This window comes from Salvelinus sp. IW2-2015, unplaced genomic scaffold (genome assembly GCF_002910315.2).
Source record: "Salvelinus sp. IW2-2015 unplaced genomic scaffold, ASM291031v2 Un_scaffold37, whole genome shotgun sequence".
NCBI lineage: Eukaryota > Metazoa > Chordata > Actinopteri > Salmoniformes > Salmonidae > Salvelinus > Salvelinus sp. IW2-2015.
The window spans coordinates 174260-188589 of record NW_019942507.1 but is presented as its reverse complement, the minus strand read 5'-3'; the positions used below and the strand labels follow the sequence as shown (position 1 = coordinate 188589).

General features: G+C 47.9%; 1 protein-coding gene across 1 annotated transcript in view; it reads right to left on the bottom strand.

Annotated features, from left to right (window-relative positions):
* Window positions 1-14330, bottom strand: part of slc25a21 (solute carrier family 25 member 21) — a 205213-nt gene that overhangs the window by 58621 nt on the left and 132262 nt on the right. The window contains exon 2 of the mRNA XM_024135041.2: window positions 10964-11012. Coding sequence (XP_023990809.2) covers window positions 10964-11012 — 49 coding nt within the window. The remainder of the gene's footprint in view (window positions 1-10963; window positions 11013-14330) is intronic.

Genomic DNA, 14330 nt, shown 5'->3' with positions numbered 1-14330 from the left:
CCTCTCTCCTCTCCTCTCTCCTCACCTATCCTCCCAATCCCTCTACCCGACTCCTCATCTACTCTTCCCCCTCCTTGTCCCTACCCCCCCTTCCCTCTCCTCTTCTCTCGTCCCCTACTCCCCCTTCACCCTGTCTCCTACTGGCCCTGTCTCCTACTGGCCCTGTCTCCTACTGGCCCTGTCTCCTACTAACCCTGTCTCCTACTAACCCTGTCTCCTACTAACCCTGTCTTCTACTGGCCATGTCTCCTACTGGCCTTAACCCCGTCTCCTACTGGCCCTAACCCTGTCTCCTACTGGCCCTAACCCTGTCTCCTACTGGCCCTAACCCTGTCTCGTACTGGCCCTAACCCTGTCTCGTACTGGCCCTAACCCTGTCTCGTACTGGGGCTTCTTCTCTTTACTTCTCACACAGATAAACTTGACTGGTCTGGATCCCCACTGAGATGCTACCTCAGTCCATGGCTGGGACCCAGATGTCTACTCATATACTGTGAGTGTGTGTGTGTGTGTCTGTGTGTATGTGTATATATACTGTATGTGTGTGTGTGAGTTCAGATAAACATGACTCCTGTGGTTCTTCACCGGCAAGCTCAACATGATCTCATCATTTCCCTTCGAAATTCAACGTATTATGGATAAACATCTTTTCGAGACGCATTCATTCCTCGTGGTCACAGGGTTGAAACAGAAACAACTCAACATTTTAACAGTTTAGTCATTAATTCTGAGTGGTGAAGTTTCAGGCTATGGTTTGGGGAAGGCTTAAAACAAAATAATTAAAAACAAAGCGTTGTTTCCGTCTACTATCATCAGGTATTGTTACGGCTTGCTAGATAATTGTGAACTGTGGTGGGCGCAGTGGCCTAATCTGCGTGCTCCGGGCATCACAGTGTTCACGCCCAGTCCTGGGCAACCGTTTTTTTTTTTTTGTGAGTGCCGAGGAAGGCATATATCGACGTTGCGGGGACCTTTTCCAAACGTCCGAAATCGAAGTCTACTTCTAGTGATCAGGCTGGTGAAGCTACCTCTCTCTCTCTCTCTCCCTGAGACCCAGATGTCTTCTCCTCATGTACTGTGACCCCTCGGCCCTTGGATCACACTGTGCTGATCAGACTTCTGGGCAGGAAGAACGGCATAAAACTAGCTGACGAGAGACCCGAAGATGGGTGATAGAAGGGTCAACTAGTAGTAGTAGAGGAATAGGACAAAAAAGAGCTTCAGTGGTGTCCGTGAACATCACTTTTTGAACCAATGTCAACAGAAAGAGCAGAAAACGAATATCCGAGCTCAAAACTCACCATGCTGATGATGATTCGCCTACCATGCTGAACATTTGACATTTACATTCTAACCATTCAGCAGACGCTCTTATCCAGGGGCGACTCACATTTAAGTCGCACTTAAGATAGCTACGTGAGTGAGACAACCACCTAGCTATCTTAACCACATATCACAGTCATAGTAAGTACTGAACTTCTTGAAAATATGTGGAAGGTACAGGTTGAGCGAGAGGAGATCAAAGCAAGAGAATAAGTGCCGAGCACAAGCCAGGATCTCGAGAGATAGCACAGTACATACTAGCCCCAGCTCAAAGGACAGGAAAGTAAGCACCACTTTGAAGTGAGGAAACGTTGCGTGGTTTTGGAGACTTCTCCGACAGTGGGGGTGACTTGGCTAGAACGCACGCCCGCCCGCACACACAGACGCACACACAGACGCACACACTCTCCGGACAGAAGACAACTTTCCTACGCGTTTCCTTGGTCCTTGGCGAAACCCGAGCCTCTATATTACTGCCGGTGACTATCCCTTCTTCTCCTCTCCTCCTCGCTCCCCAGCCTCCCAAGGCCCAGCGCTTTGTGTGTGTGTGTGTGTGCGTTTGTGTGTGTGAGAGAGAGAGAGAGAGAGGAGAAATGTGAAGAAGGTTCCAGATGCCACCAGGCGTCCCCGAGACGCTGGAACAAATGAGTTTTCATCAAGTCCCGTACTGCCACTCTAAAACGGCTCATTTCAGACGCAGTTATAGTATTTAAACAATTCAATCTTTGTAACATAATGCGTTGAGGTGTTTGTAACTCTGACACCTCCTAGGTAGCGGTCCTGTTAAACACCCGTGTCATCATGTGTAGCGGCAGGAGCAGCAACAGGGAAGTAAGTAGAGCTAGTGGGAGATCCATGGGAGAGACAGGACTGGCCTGCAAGCGCTGCAGCAAGGAGAGGATCGGATGAGGATGACAGTAGCTATCCATCCAGTTACCTTCCTTAAACATAGGCCGAGTGGATGCTACTCTCTTGAAATAACAGGTCGGATATATGATCAGATCACGCCGGACAAGAGTGGATATGGTCCACAGATGGAGGAAGAGGCAGATGTTATGTAGTGGGCTTACTGGGCGGTCAGTTGGGTTAGGAGGGGAAGAGTGGCAGAGGCAGGGATGAGTCGCAGTGCAGGGGCATTGAACACGAGGAGAGAGGAAGTACATTTCTCACACACACACACACACACACACACACACACACACAAAGGATAAGATACTGTGAGTAGCAACGCCTTCTCCCTACTCTATATGGTCCGTATTGACTCCACGACGTGGGTGAAGGGGGCTCGAGACGGAGTTTTCCACACCGTCAGAGGGGACTCTCTTTGAGGAGTCTTTCAGGGTATAGAGGTTTAGGAGGAGACTTGACTGCTGCTGACCTGCGTGTTCCTTTACAAGGAAGGATCAGCTATCGGCCCCTCAGAGCTTTTGTGGCCTGTTGTTTGAGCACCGTGTCAGGGATTCCTCCAGGAGGGCAGCAGGGTTCACACAGCAGTCGGGGGTGAGAGGGGGAGGGGAGAATAAGCCCCAGGCTGTGTCTATATACGTGCGGACACACACACGTTACTTACAGGACAGGACGTCATCTGTCAAAGGCCCTCGTCAAAGATTGTTATCCACTAGCCTTCAAGCAGAGACATACTTGCATCCATGCTGGGATCAAATGGAGGCTGAGTTGTCATGGATACTGTCGTGAGGCAAGGGGTAACCCCAGGTTTTTCTAATCAGGGACCAGAGTTGTGTCTCTGCTGGACTGGTGAGAGAGTGTGTGTGTGTGTGTGTGTATTTGTTACTCATGGTGAGTGAAGCGTAACTATCCAGACTCCTAAGAATCTAAGAAAGATATACTTAGAGGGTTTTACTTCCATACTTATGTCACAGGGAGAGGGGTATATATATATTTTCTTTAACCTTTATTTTACTAAGCAAGTCAATAGCAAATTCTTATTTACAATGACGGCCTAGGACCAGTGCCCCTGCCATGTTCAGGGGCAGAACGACAGATTTTTACCTTGTCAGTTCGGGGATTTGATCTAGCAACCTTTTGGTTACTGGCCCAACGCTCTAACCACTAGGCTACCTGCTGCCCCTGTATATAAGGACAGGGAGAGGGGTATATAAGGACAGGGAGAGGGGTATATAAGGACGAACCGTGAAGCATATATGAGAAGTGCAGACAGGCAACTAAACATAGAATAAGAACCCACAAACTACCCAAGGAATATGGCTACCTAAATATGGTCCCCAATCAGAGACAACGATAAACAGCTGCCTCTAGATTGAGAACCAATCTAGGCAACCATAGACATATAAACACCTAGACTTACAAAAACCCCTAGACAATACAAAAACTAAACTAACCACCCTCGTCACACCCTGACCTAACCAAAATAATAAAGAAAACAAAGATAACTAAGGTCAGGGCGTGACATGTTCAGAGGAGACTGTGTGAATCAGGCCTTCATGGTCAAATTGCTGCAAAGAAACCACTACTAAATGACACCAATAAGAAGAAGAGACTTGCTTGGGCCAAGAAACACAAGCAATCGACATTAGACCGGTGGAAATCTGTCCTTCCGTCTGATGAGTCAAAATTTGAGATTTTTGATTCCAACTGTCGTGTCTTTGTGAGACACAGAGTAGGTGACTGGATGATCTCCGCATGTGTGGTTCCCACCGTGAAGCATGGAGGAGGAGGTGTGATGGTGTGGGGGTGCTTTGATGGTGACACTGTCAGTGATTTATTTAGAATTCAAGTTACACTTAACCAGCATGGTTACCACGGCATTCTGCAGCGATACGCCATCACATCTGGTTTGCGCTTAGTGGGACTGTCATTTGTTTTTCAACAGGACAATGACCCAACACACCTCCAGGTTGTGTATGGGCTATTTGACCAAGAAGGAGAGTGATATAGTGCTGCATCAGATGACCTGGCCTCCACAATCACCCGACCTCAACCCAATTGAGATGGTTTGAGATGAGTTGGACTGCAGAGTGAAGGAAAAGCAGCCAACAAGTGCTCAGCATATGTGGGAACTCAATGATGTCTTCACTATTATTGATGTCTTTGATATTATTGATCTCTTTGATGTCTTCACTATTATTCTACAATGTAGAAAACAGTCAAATATAAAGAAAACCCCTTGAATGAGTAGGTGTCCAAACTTTTGACTGGTAGTGTATATGCAGAGGGTGGGGCCTATAATGCAACAGGATCCTAACATGAAGGGAGCTGTCGGCTCTTTAGTCCTCTCTAATGTGCTTGTGTGAGTGTGTACATACATGCGTGTCTCTCTCCCTCTGTGTGTATGTGTTTAGTCCTCTCTAATGAGGGAGTAGCGGCCCAGGGTCCCAGCGTCGGGCCGGCCAGCCTAGCGACCTGCCTGATCAGAGTCAGATGGCCCAGCCCCGGAGCACCCCCCCCCCACCGCCCCTGCCCAGAGCGCCGCCCGACACCCTTTGTTACCTCCAAGTGAGCTGAGACCAGCCCGTGAACCATGTAACTAGGTGCTTTCCAGGTTAATGGGGGGCTGTAACGGCACAACCACGCAGCCCCACTGTCTCTGTGGAGTATGCCCATACACACGAACACGCCGACAACGGCCACATTCCTCGTCCTACGGATACTGAGTTCAGGAGGAGTGGCGGCAGGGTTCGGGACGGGGGTAATCCACAGTTTACTATCTGTGCAACTGCAACACTCACTCAGATGTGAGACACGTAGACGGTAATTACTGGAAGTGAGTAATAGAGGGTAGAGCTAGAGAGAGCTGAGAGAGAGCTGAGAGAAAGAGAGAGAGAGCTGAGAGAGGAGCTGAGAAAGAGCTTGGAGAGAAACAGAAGAGATGAGAGCGAGAGCTGAGAGAGAAGAGTAGAGAGCGTGAGAGAGCAGAGAGGAAGCAGAATAGAGCTGATAGAGAGAGGAGAGCTGAGAGAGATAGATGCTGAGGAGAGAGAGCTGAGAGAGAGAAGAGAGAGAGAGAGAGAGCTTGAGAGAGAGAGAGAGAGAGAGAGCTGAGAGAGTTCAGAGAGAGAAGAGATAAAGGCTGGAGAGAGAGAGAGCTGAGAGAAGATAGAGCTGAGAGAGAGAGGCTGAGAGAGAGAGAGAGAGAGGAGAGAGCTGAGAGAGAGAGAGCGAGAGAGAGAAGAGAGCGATGAGAGAGAGCTGATAAAGAGCTGAGAGAAAGAGTGAGACACAAGAGCAGAGAGAGAGCTGGACAAGAAAGAGAGAGAGCGTGTGTGTGATAAAGGGGTCAGAACTAAGGGCTAGCCAGTAAAACCCCAGGGAGTCCTAACCAAAACAACCAGGACAAGCACGGCAGCAGCATCTGCAAATCAGGCCTAGCCTTAGTTCCAAACACATGCTCGTCATCTCTTTTCTTTCTTTATCGAAGGAAATAAATAGATAAAAATAAATACATAATTCGACTGAAGTGATCACTATAATTTCGTCCTGGGAAAGCTCATTCTGTCAAATCTTGGTGAATTGGGAAAGGGCTTTCTTACGATACAGAAAGCCTTATTATTGAGCACTGTGTGATGATGACAATGATATATTTGTCACTATACCAACCTTAGTACTTGTTCATCAAGAGTTGCATTATTCATCCTAAAAAAATTCTGAAATGTAATTAATCAAATATCTGACATAGTAGAAAGGTCCACTTGGGAACGCAAACTATACTCTACTTTGCTGTCTACCCCCCCTCCAACATTCACCCCCATGGCTACTCATTACTGACTGGGTGCTCAAATTGTCCTTGGAAATAGTAAACATGATTCATCACTATCATTTCGTCCCCCTCAAAGAGAAGTCATAAAAATCCCTTTGTTTCTTATTTTCGTCGTAAAAAACTATTTACCCAGTCGCGCTGAAGTCCATTGGCCAGACATAAAACAGGAGCAGGATGCTAACCAGCCACAGCCTAATAAGAGCCTGCCTCGCTACTAGAGACCAAGAAGAGAGCAAGAAAAGAGAATAGAGAGAGCAAAAAGAAATTAGAAAGCAAGAAAGAGAGGCAAAAGAGAATAAGCAAGAAAAGAATAGAGAGAGCAAGAAAGAAATTAGAGAGGCAAAAAGAAATAGAGAGCAAGAAAGAAAAATAGACGAGCTGAAGAGCGACTGAAGGAGCGCTGGAAGGAGAGAGCGACTGAAGAAGGAGCTGAGAGAGATTGAAGCTGAAAGAGCGAGCTGACGAGAGAAGTGCGAGCGAGCTGACGAGAGAGAGAGCGAGAGAGAGAGAGAGAGAGAGGGAGAAGAGAGAAGAGAAGAGAGAGGAAGAGAGAGGGAGAGAGAGAGACCGACCAGTAGGCGTGTTGTGCCTGAAGGCCTCATCAGCTACCAGTCCAGCCTGGCCAGCTCCAAGCCTCCCCAAGCCTGCTAATGATTTCAGCTCTCTCTTCTCTCCCAATTAAGCTAGCTATGTGGGACATTCTGCTGTGTGCATAATCTAATGTTAGATGTGTGAATGAGTTGTGTGAAACAGAGAGGGAAAGAGAGAAACTGAGAGTGTGAGTGTGTACAGCGTGTTGTGTGTGTGTGTGTGTGTGGTGTGTGTGTGGTGTGTGTGTTGTGTGTGTGTTGTGTTGGGTGTGTGTAGGTGTGGTGTGTTGTGTGTGTTGTGTGTGTGTTGGGTGTGTGTGTGTGTGGGTGTGTAGCTTGTCCTTCAGCAGCCAGAAACCTCCTGAAGTTTAAAGAGGCAGATTCAATAAACTTTCATATTTCTGGCCTTGGCTCGGAGTTCCAGTTCCAAAATAGAAAGAGTTGTCTGTTTATTCCATCTGTTAAAGAAGACTGCATTCAGAGACCTCTGGAATAAGGACATCGAGTGCAATGTCCTGATGACAAAAAGGGAAATCCCTTTGAAAACAAGACAAAACAAATAGATGGATACATGGATCCCCAAAGAGCTACTGATTGATTGGGCAGGCAGAGACACACACACACACACACACACACACGCACGCACACACACGCACGCACGCACGCCCCCCCCCCCCCCCCCGATTGATGGGCCAGGCAGAGACACGGGGACACACAGGCGCAAAACAGATCAATAACATCTCAATAAAGCTGTCGTTTTTTACGGGTGCTTTTAGCGCTCTTTAAAGAAGGGCATTACAAAGAAAATAGCTCTTGCACTTTTAACCCTGACCCCTGTGTGTGAGGACAGACGGGCTGTGGTCAGCCCTTACCTGTAATAAACCCTCTATAACTTCTACACAGGGCTGTAAATCACACAACAGGCTTGAGAGTATCAGATATCTACTAACACGACACTGCCTGGCCAGTCTCCGTGTGTCTGCGAGGTGTTTGTGTGTCTTCCTCCAACAACCTTCTCCTTTTATCCCTCCTGCCTTTCCACTCCTCCTCGCTCTTCTCCTCTGGTCGTGGCCTCCATTCCACCTTCACTTTTTAAAAGGCAAGCCTTCGAAAGTTTATTTACCAAGAAACTACTGCTGTAAATGACAGAGAAGCAGCAGAATTTATAGAGGGCGGGTGGAGGGGAGGGTTTTGGAGGGCGGCAGCAGAGGGGACGGGTGGAGGGGAAGGCGCTGGGGTGTGGAGGGGAGGAGAGAAAAGGGCAGAGGGAAGGGCGGAGGGGTAGGGCAGGGGGGTTGAGGCCTTGCCAGCGGTCTTGCTGGGACTGTGAAAGACTATAAAGCGTAAGTAGCAGCCCACGACCTGTTTATGGATGGATGGCTGAGTGGCTGTGGTGTGAGGGTCCTGATCACCCTCCTACCCCTCTACCCTCACAGCACTGCCACCGTTACATGAGAGGGAGAGGGGGGACAGGAAAGAAAGAGAGAGAAAAAGAGAGAGAGGGAGAGAGAACAAGAGAGGCAGAGAGAAAGAGAGGGGAGAAAGAGAGAGAAGGGAGAAAGAGAAGGGAGAAAAAGAGAGAAAGAGAAGGGAGAAAAAGAGAGAAGGGAGGGAAAAAGAGAGAGAAGGGAGAAAGAGAGGGGAGAAAAAGAGAGAGAGAAAGAGAGAGGGAGGGAGGGAGAAAGAGAGAAAGAGGGAGGGAGGGAGGGAGGGAGGGAGGGAGGGAGGGAGGGAGGGAAAAAAAACAACAACCCAAAAACTCTGCACTCAGATTTATTTTCTCTGTTTGGTTCTTTTTCAGCAGCAACCCAGAGGCCATGAAAAAAAGGATGGGATCAAATTAAATAATGAGGTAAAAAATTTAAGCGATTTGCAAAACATAAAAACGTATTACTTAAACATTGTGGGGTGGAATGGGTAAATTATGCATTTCATTTTCCACAAAATGGTTTAGGGCTTTGGCATGGGATGCTGCCCACCACTGGGAGAATACAGTGCGGGCCAGATCCAGCCCCACTGAGCTAAGCAGCGGGGGGAAAGCCCTGGTATGAGAAACACTCCAGAATATAGGCCCAACCCACTGGGCGCAGACATCACTTCAACGTCTAGTTTTTATTGACATTTGGTTGAAGTAGTCAACTAACATGAATTCAACCAAAAAAATGTCACCCTGTCATCAAATCAAACTGTATTGGTCACATACACCTGGTTAGCAGATGTTAATGCGAGTGTAGCGAAATGCTTGTGCTTCTAGTTCCGACAGTGCAGTAATATCTAACAAGTATTCTAACAATTCCCCAAAAACGAAATACCTAATACACACAAATCTAAAGGGATGGAATAAGAATATGTACATATAAATATATGGATGAGCCGAGCGGCATAGGCAAGATGCAATAGATGATATAAGATACAGTATATACATATGAGATGAGTAATGTAAGATATGTAAACATTATTAAAGTGACATTATGTAAAGTGGCATTGTATAAAGTGACTAGTGATCTATTTATTAAAATGGCCAGGGATTTGGGTCTCAATGTAGGCGGCAGCCTCTCTGAGTTAGTGATTGCTATTTAGCAGTCTGATGGCCTTGAGATAGAAGCTGTTTTTCAGTCTCTCGGTCCCAGCTTCAATGCACCTGTATTGACTTCGCCTTCTGGATGATAGCGGGGTGAACAGGCAGTGGCTCGGGTGGTTGTTGTCCTTGATGATCTTTTTGGCCTTCCTGTGACATCGGGTGSTGTAGGTGTCCTGGAGGGCAGGTAGTTTGCCCCCGGTGATGCGTTGTGCAGACCGCACCACCCTCTGGAGAGCCTTGCGGTTGAGGGCGGAGCAGTTGCCGTACCAGGCGGTGATACAGTCCGACAGGAGGCTCTCGATTGTGCATCTGTAGAACTTTGTCAGGGTTTTGGGTGACAAGCCAAATTACTTCAGCCTCCTGAGGTTGAAGAGGCGCTGTTGCGCCTTCTTCACCACACTGTCTGTGTGAGTGGACCATTTCAGTTTGGCTGTGATGTGTACGCCCAGGAACTTAAATTTCCACCTTCTCCACTGCGGTCCCGTCTATGTGGATGGGAGGCTGCTCCCTCTGCTGTTTCCTGAAGTCCACGATCATCTTCTTTGTTTTGTTGACATTGGGTGAGAGGTTATTTTCCTGACACAATACTCCCAGGGTCCTCACTTCCTCCCTGTAGGCTGTCTCGTCATTGTTGGTAATCAGGCCTACTACTGTTGTGTTGTCTGCAAAATTGATGATTGAGTTGGAGGCGTGCATGGCCACGCAGTCGTGAGTGAACAGGGAGTACAGGAGGGTCTGAGCAGACACCCTTGTAGGATCAGCGGAGTGGAGATGTTGTTTCCTACCTTCGCCACCTGGGGGCGGCCCGTCAGAAAGTCCAGGACCCAGTTGCACAGTGCAGGGTTCAGACCCAGGGCCTCTAGCTTGATGATGAGCTTGGAGGGTACTATGGTGTTGAATGCTGAGCTGTAGTCAATGAACAGCATTCTTACATAACTATTCTTTTTTCCAGATGGGACAGGGCAGTGTGCAGTGTGATTGCATTGTCTGTGGATCTATTGGGACGGTAAGCAAATTGAAGTGGGTCTAGGGTAACAGGTAAGGTTGAGGTGATTTGATCCTTAACTAGCCTCTCAAAGCACTTCATGGTGACAGAAGTGAGTGCTACGGGGTGGTAGTCATTTAGTTATCTTTGCCTTCTTGGGTACAGGAACAATGGTGGCCATCTTGAAGTATGTGGGGACAACAGACTGGGATAGTGAGCGATTAAATATATCCGTAAATACACCAGCCAGCTGGTCTGCGCATGCTCTGAGGACGCGGCTAGGGATGCCATCTGGGCCAGCAGCCTTGCGAGGGTAAACACGTTTAAATATTTTACTCACGTCGGCCACGGAGAAGAGGAGGGGGGGGGGAGAGTCTTTGTTAGTGAGCCGCGATGGTGGCACTGTATTATCGTCAATGCGGGCAAAGAAGGTGTTTAGTTTGTCTGGAAGCGTGACGTCGGTGTCCGTGACGTGACTGGTTTTCTTTTTGTAGGGATTTCTTGTAGACCCTGCCAGATACGTCTCGTGTCTGAGCCGTTGAAATGCGACTCCACCTTGTCCCTGTACTGGGAGTTCGCTTGTTTGATTGCCTTGCGGAGGGAATAACTACACTGTTTATATTCAGCCATATTTCCAGAACTCTTTCCATGGTTAAATGCGGTGGATCGCGCTTTCAGTTTTGTGCGAATGCCGCCATCCAGCCATTGGATTTAGGTTAAAAGTGTGTGTGTTTTATAGGGCGACGTACCTGGTCTTCACCACATCTAGAGGGTGCATCAGCAGAATCTCCACCAGACCTGGAGAGAGACGAAAGTAGGACTCATCACAATATTGCTCTTCATTTACCCGAATGTGCACACTGTCAACCTGACAGTCATTTGTTTGGCAAAAGGAGGGCTCCTTTGCTGGCGAACATTGTAAAAAGTAAGAGATGTAGAGATACAATGATGAACCAAACTACAAATGGCAACCGATTTCTGTCACGTCTTTCACTTCATCATTACCCAGTCAGCCAGCCAACCTCCGTACCACCCAATCATCATTTGTACCACCCCACAGACCAAACAAGGTGGGATAGACCCACATGAATCATCACACAAATCATCTTTTTACCGCCTGACTGTCAAGGGTGTGGTAAGCCTTCTCGGTAGTGACGAGGAAGGCAGTGGTGACTGGTGAGTTGGTCCCCCCCCCCCCCAAACAGGCGCTAAGTGGCTATAATCCTATTCGTTGTGATTGTGATGTGTAGCTTAGCCTGGTGCTCCCAGCTGTGTTTGTGCTGTCTTGCCATCTCCTATGGTTGTTGTTATCGTCAAGCAATGAGCGTAGTACCAGGCTAGATGGGCTCAAGTCACCAAACCTCCATGGGTTGTTGGATCATCAATGTAGAGCCTGTTGATCAGTGAGGGCCTCGTGGTCCCAGTCCAACACACATACTTATCTCAGCACCCAGAGCCAAATGGTAATATTCTGTCTGTGAACGAGACACACACACAGTATAACGAAGTACATCTGAGTAAAAAAAACTAAAAAAAACATTGCGCTCCAACACTGGAGACATTCCGCCTCAATCGGCCATTATAGAGTTAGATTCGTCGTTCTCACTGCATTTCTCGCTCTTAAGTCTGCCATTGTGTTGAATGGTTTCCCCTCGCAGATTCCCTCGGTGTGTACACAGCTGCTCTGCAACACGGCTTCATTCTAATTAAGCTCCATTAAATATATTGTCTATAAACAACAGAGTGTCTCCTTGGGGGTTTTCCAGGAAGCCAATTATCACGAGAGAGAAATACCACAGAGAGAGAGAGAGAGAGCATCTTAATATGGGCACTAGCTATGCGTCGGTAGAACTGTCTAGGTAGGCCAGAGCCTCCCGTCGTTGATATGAATTCAAACGGGGGAAAAAAAGGTCGTTAGCGATTACTACCGTAAACATTTGACCTTAATAATCCTCTAGTCACATGAATGGATCTTACCCACAGTCCCTCTCAGTCCCAGACATTTTGCCAAAGATTGCTGTTACTATGAATAGTGTTGTCTTGAAAGCTCAGAGCCAAAGGATCACCTCTCCTCCAGGTCACCTGAGGACGTGACGCTCAAACACTCCAAACCCCAACCTGTCTGTCTGCACATTAAGCCTTTTCAAACGCCAACCTGTCTGTCTGCACACTAAGCCTTTTCAAACCCCAACCTGTCTGTCTGCACACTAAGCCTTTTCAAACCCCAACCTGTCTGTCTGCACACTAAGCCGTTCCAAACGCCAACCTGTCTGTCTGCACACTAAGCCGTTCCAAACAGAGGACTGCTGGGAAAGAACAAGAGGTTCTTCTATTCCTGCACACACAGCATTCGGATCCACATTAAGGGGAAACCAAACAGAGAAATGAACGAACAAAACAGCAATGCAAAAAGATTCCTCCATGTCTCCACACACCCGGTCCGAACAAGTCCAAGCCTAGTCTGCATCCCAAATGGCACCCTATTCCCTTCCTAATGCACCATTTTGTTCAGAGCCCAAGTGAATAAGGTGCCATTTGGAACGCACCCCAAGTCAGACACACAACAACATTAGGAGAAGGTTTATCGTTAATTCATCATTGACTGCCCGTGTAGCTCAGGGGGACTGGAGCAGACTGAAGATTACATTCTCATGGACTAAGCTAAAGGCATGTTTTCTCTCTCATAGTTTCAGTTCTGGAAAATAGAGAAAACAGAGCTGGGAGAGAGAGAGAGAGAGAGACAGAGAGAACGAGAGAAGTAGTGTTTCTATATGCATGAGACCAACAACGGTCTCAGAGTGAAGGCCTCTACTAAACTTGTGTGTTTCCAACGGAAGCAGATTAAAATAGATTTGGGGGCTTTGATATGGTCTTACTTACGGTGCCATTTCTCTGGGACAGTAACAGCAGTGAGTTACTGGCCATATCAATTAGGACATCAGCCATACATGACCAATGGTTACGGCACATTGACTCCCAAGAGAAGAATCTAATTGCTACAGAGACGCACCGCAGAGTAGGCGTGACTACTATAAACTGTAGGCTGTCTGTCTGATGTGGGTTAGCTGTGTGTGGTTATCGGACTACTCAGCCCGACGCGATGCCTGAGAAGCAAGGTGATAACCGGGACAAAAAAACAACAACAAAAAAAGACAGACAACGAGCCTGACAGAAAGCTAACAACTCCAACCTCAACTAAACCAGATCTGACCCAGCTCCTACGTAGAACTCGTCTGGTTACCAGTCTGGTGAGATTTCATTCCACTCCTTGCCACTCCTGTCCAGCTAAACACGACACGGAGTACAAGGGAGTGGCATGTTAGCTTAACAGACTGGTGCCCGGACTACAGTAGAACATTCCTTGAGCACCACCTAGAAACCACATACCATCACTGATCAGTCCGTGTTTCGTTTCATTTCCTCCTGCGGTTGTTCCTCTCCGCGGCTGATGAGTGTGAGGGGAAGGGCTGGTGTGAGCGTGGAGGGAAGAACGGGAGAAGTGTGTGAAGGGTACCCTGGAGTGTGTGAGGGGTCTCGGTGCTGATGCTGGCCCGATTAAACAGTAGCACGTGCTGACGGCTGAAGGGAAACCCCCACAACGCACTGGTGCCCTGTGGAGCAGAAGGGCCTTCACTCGTCTTCTTCAGAGAGGTTGGTCGAATTGTGGGAAGAGCAACCACAGGGACAGACTGATGATAGCAGGCAGCTATGTGTCGAACGAGGAGCGGAGACAACAACTGGACATCATGAGGTTTTTCCTGTGTGGTGCTGGCAATGCCAGGGCTGTAGGTTCAATTCCCCCAGCGATCACATACACATACTAAAATCTACACACATACAGTAGATTAGAAGAACGTGTCCCTTTGGATAAAAGCATGATATTGTCTTCGGTTGGCATGTTTCTGTGAGAACAGAGAGCTCCTACCGCTGGCGTAGAATAGTTGTACTGCTGTAATATCACAGTGACCTGCCATCTGGCTGGGTTTTTGTAGCTCAGTTCCACCACACTGGGTGAAATGTTGGTGGATTCCATTATTTACCGTTTGTTTTGTCTCCGGTGTCAAAATGGCACTGACAGGTCCTGTCAACCAGGGCTCCCCCCCCTCCCTCACCCGC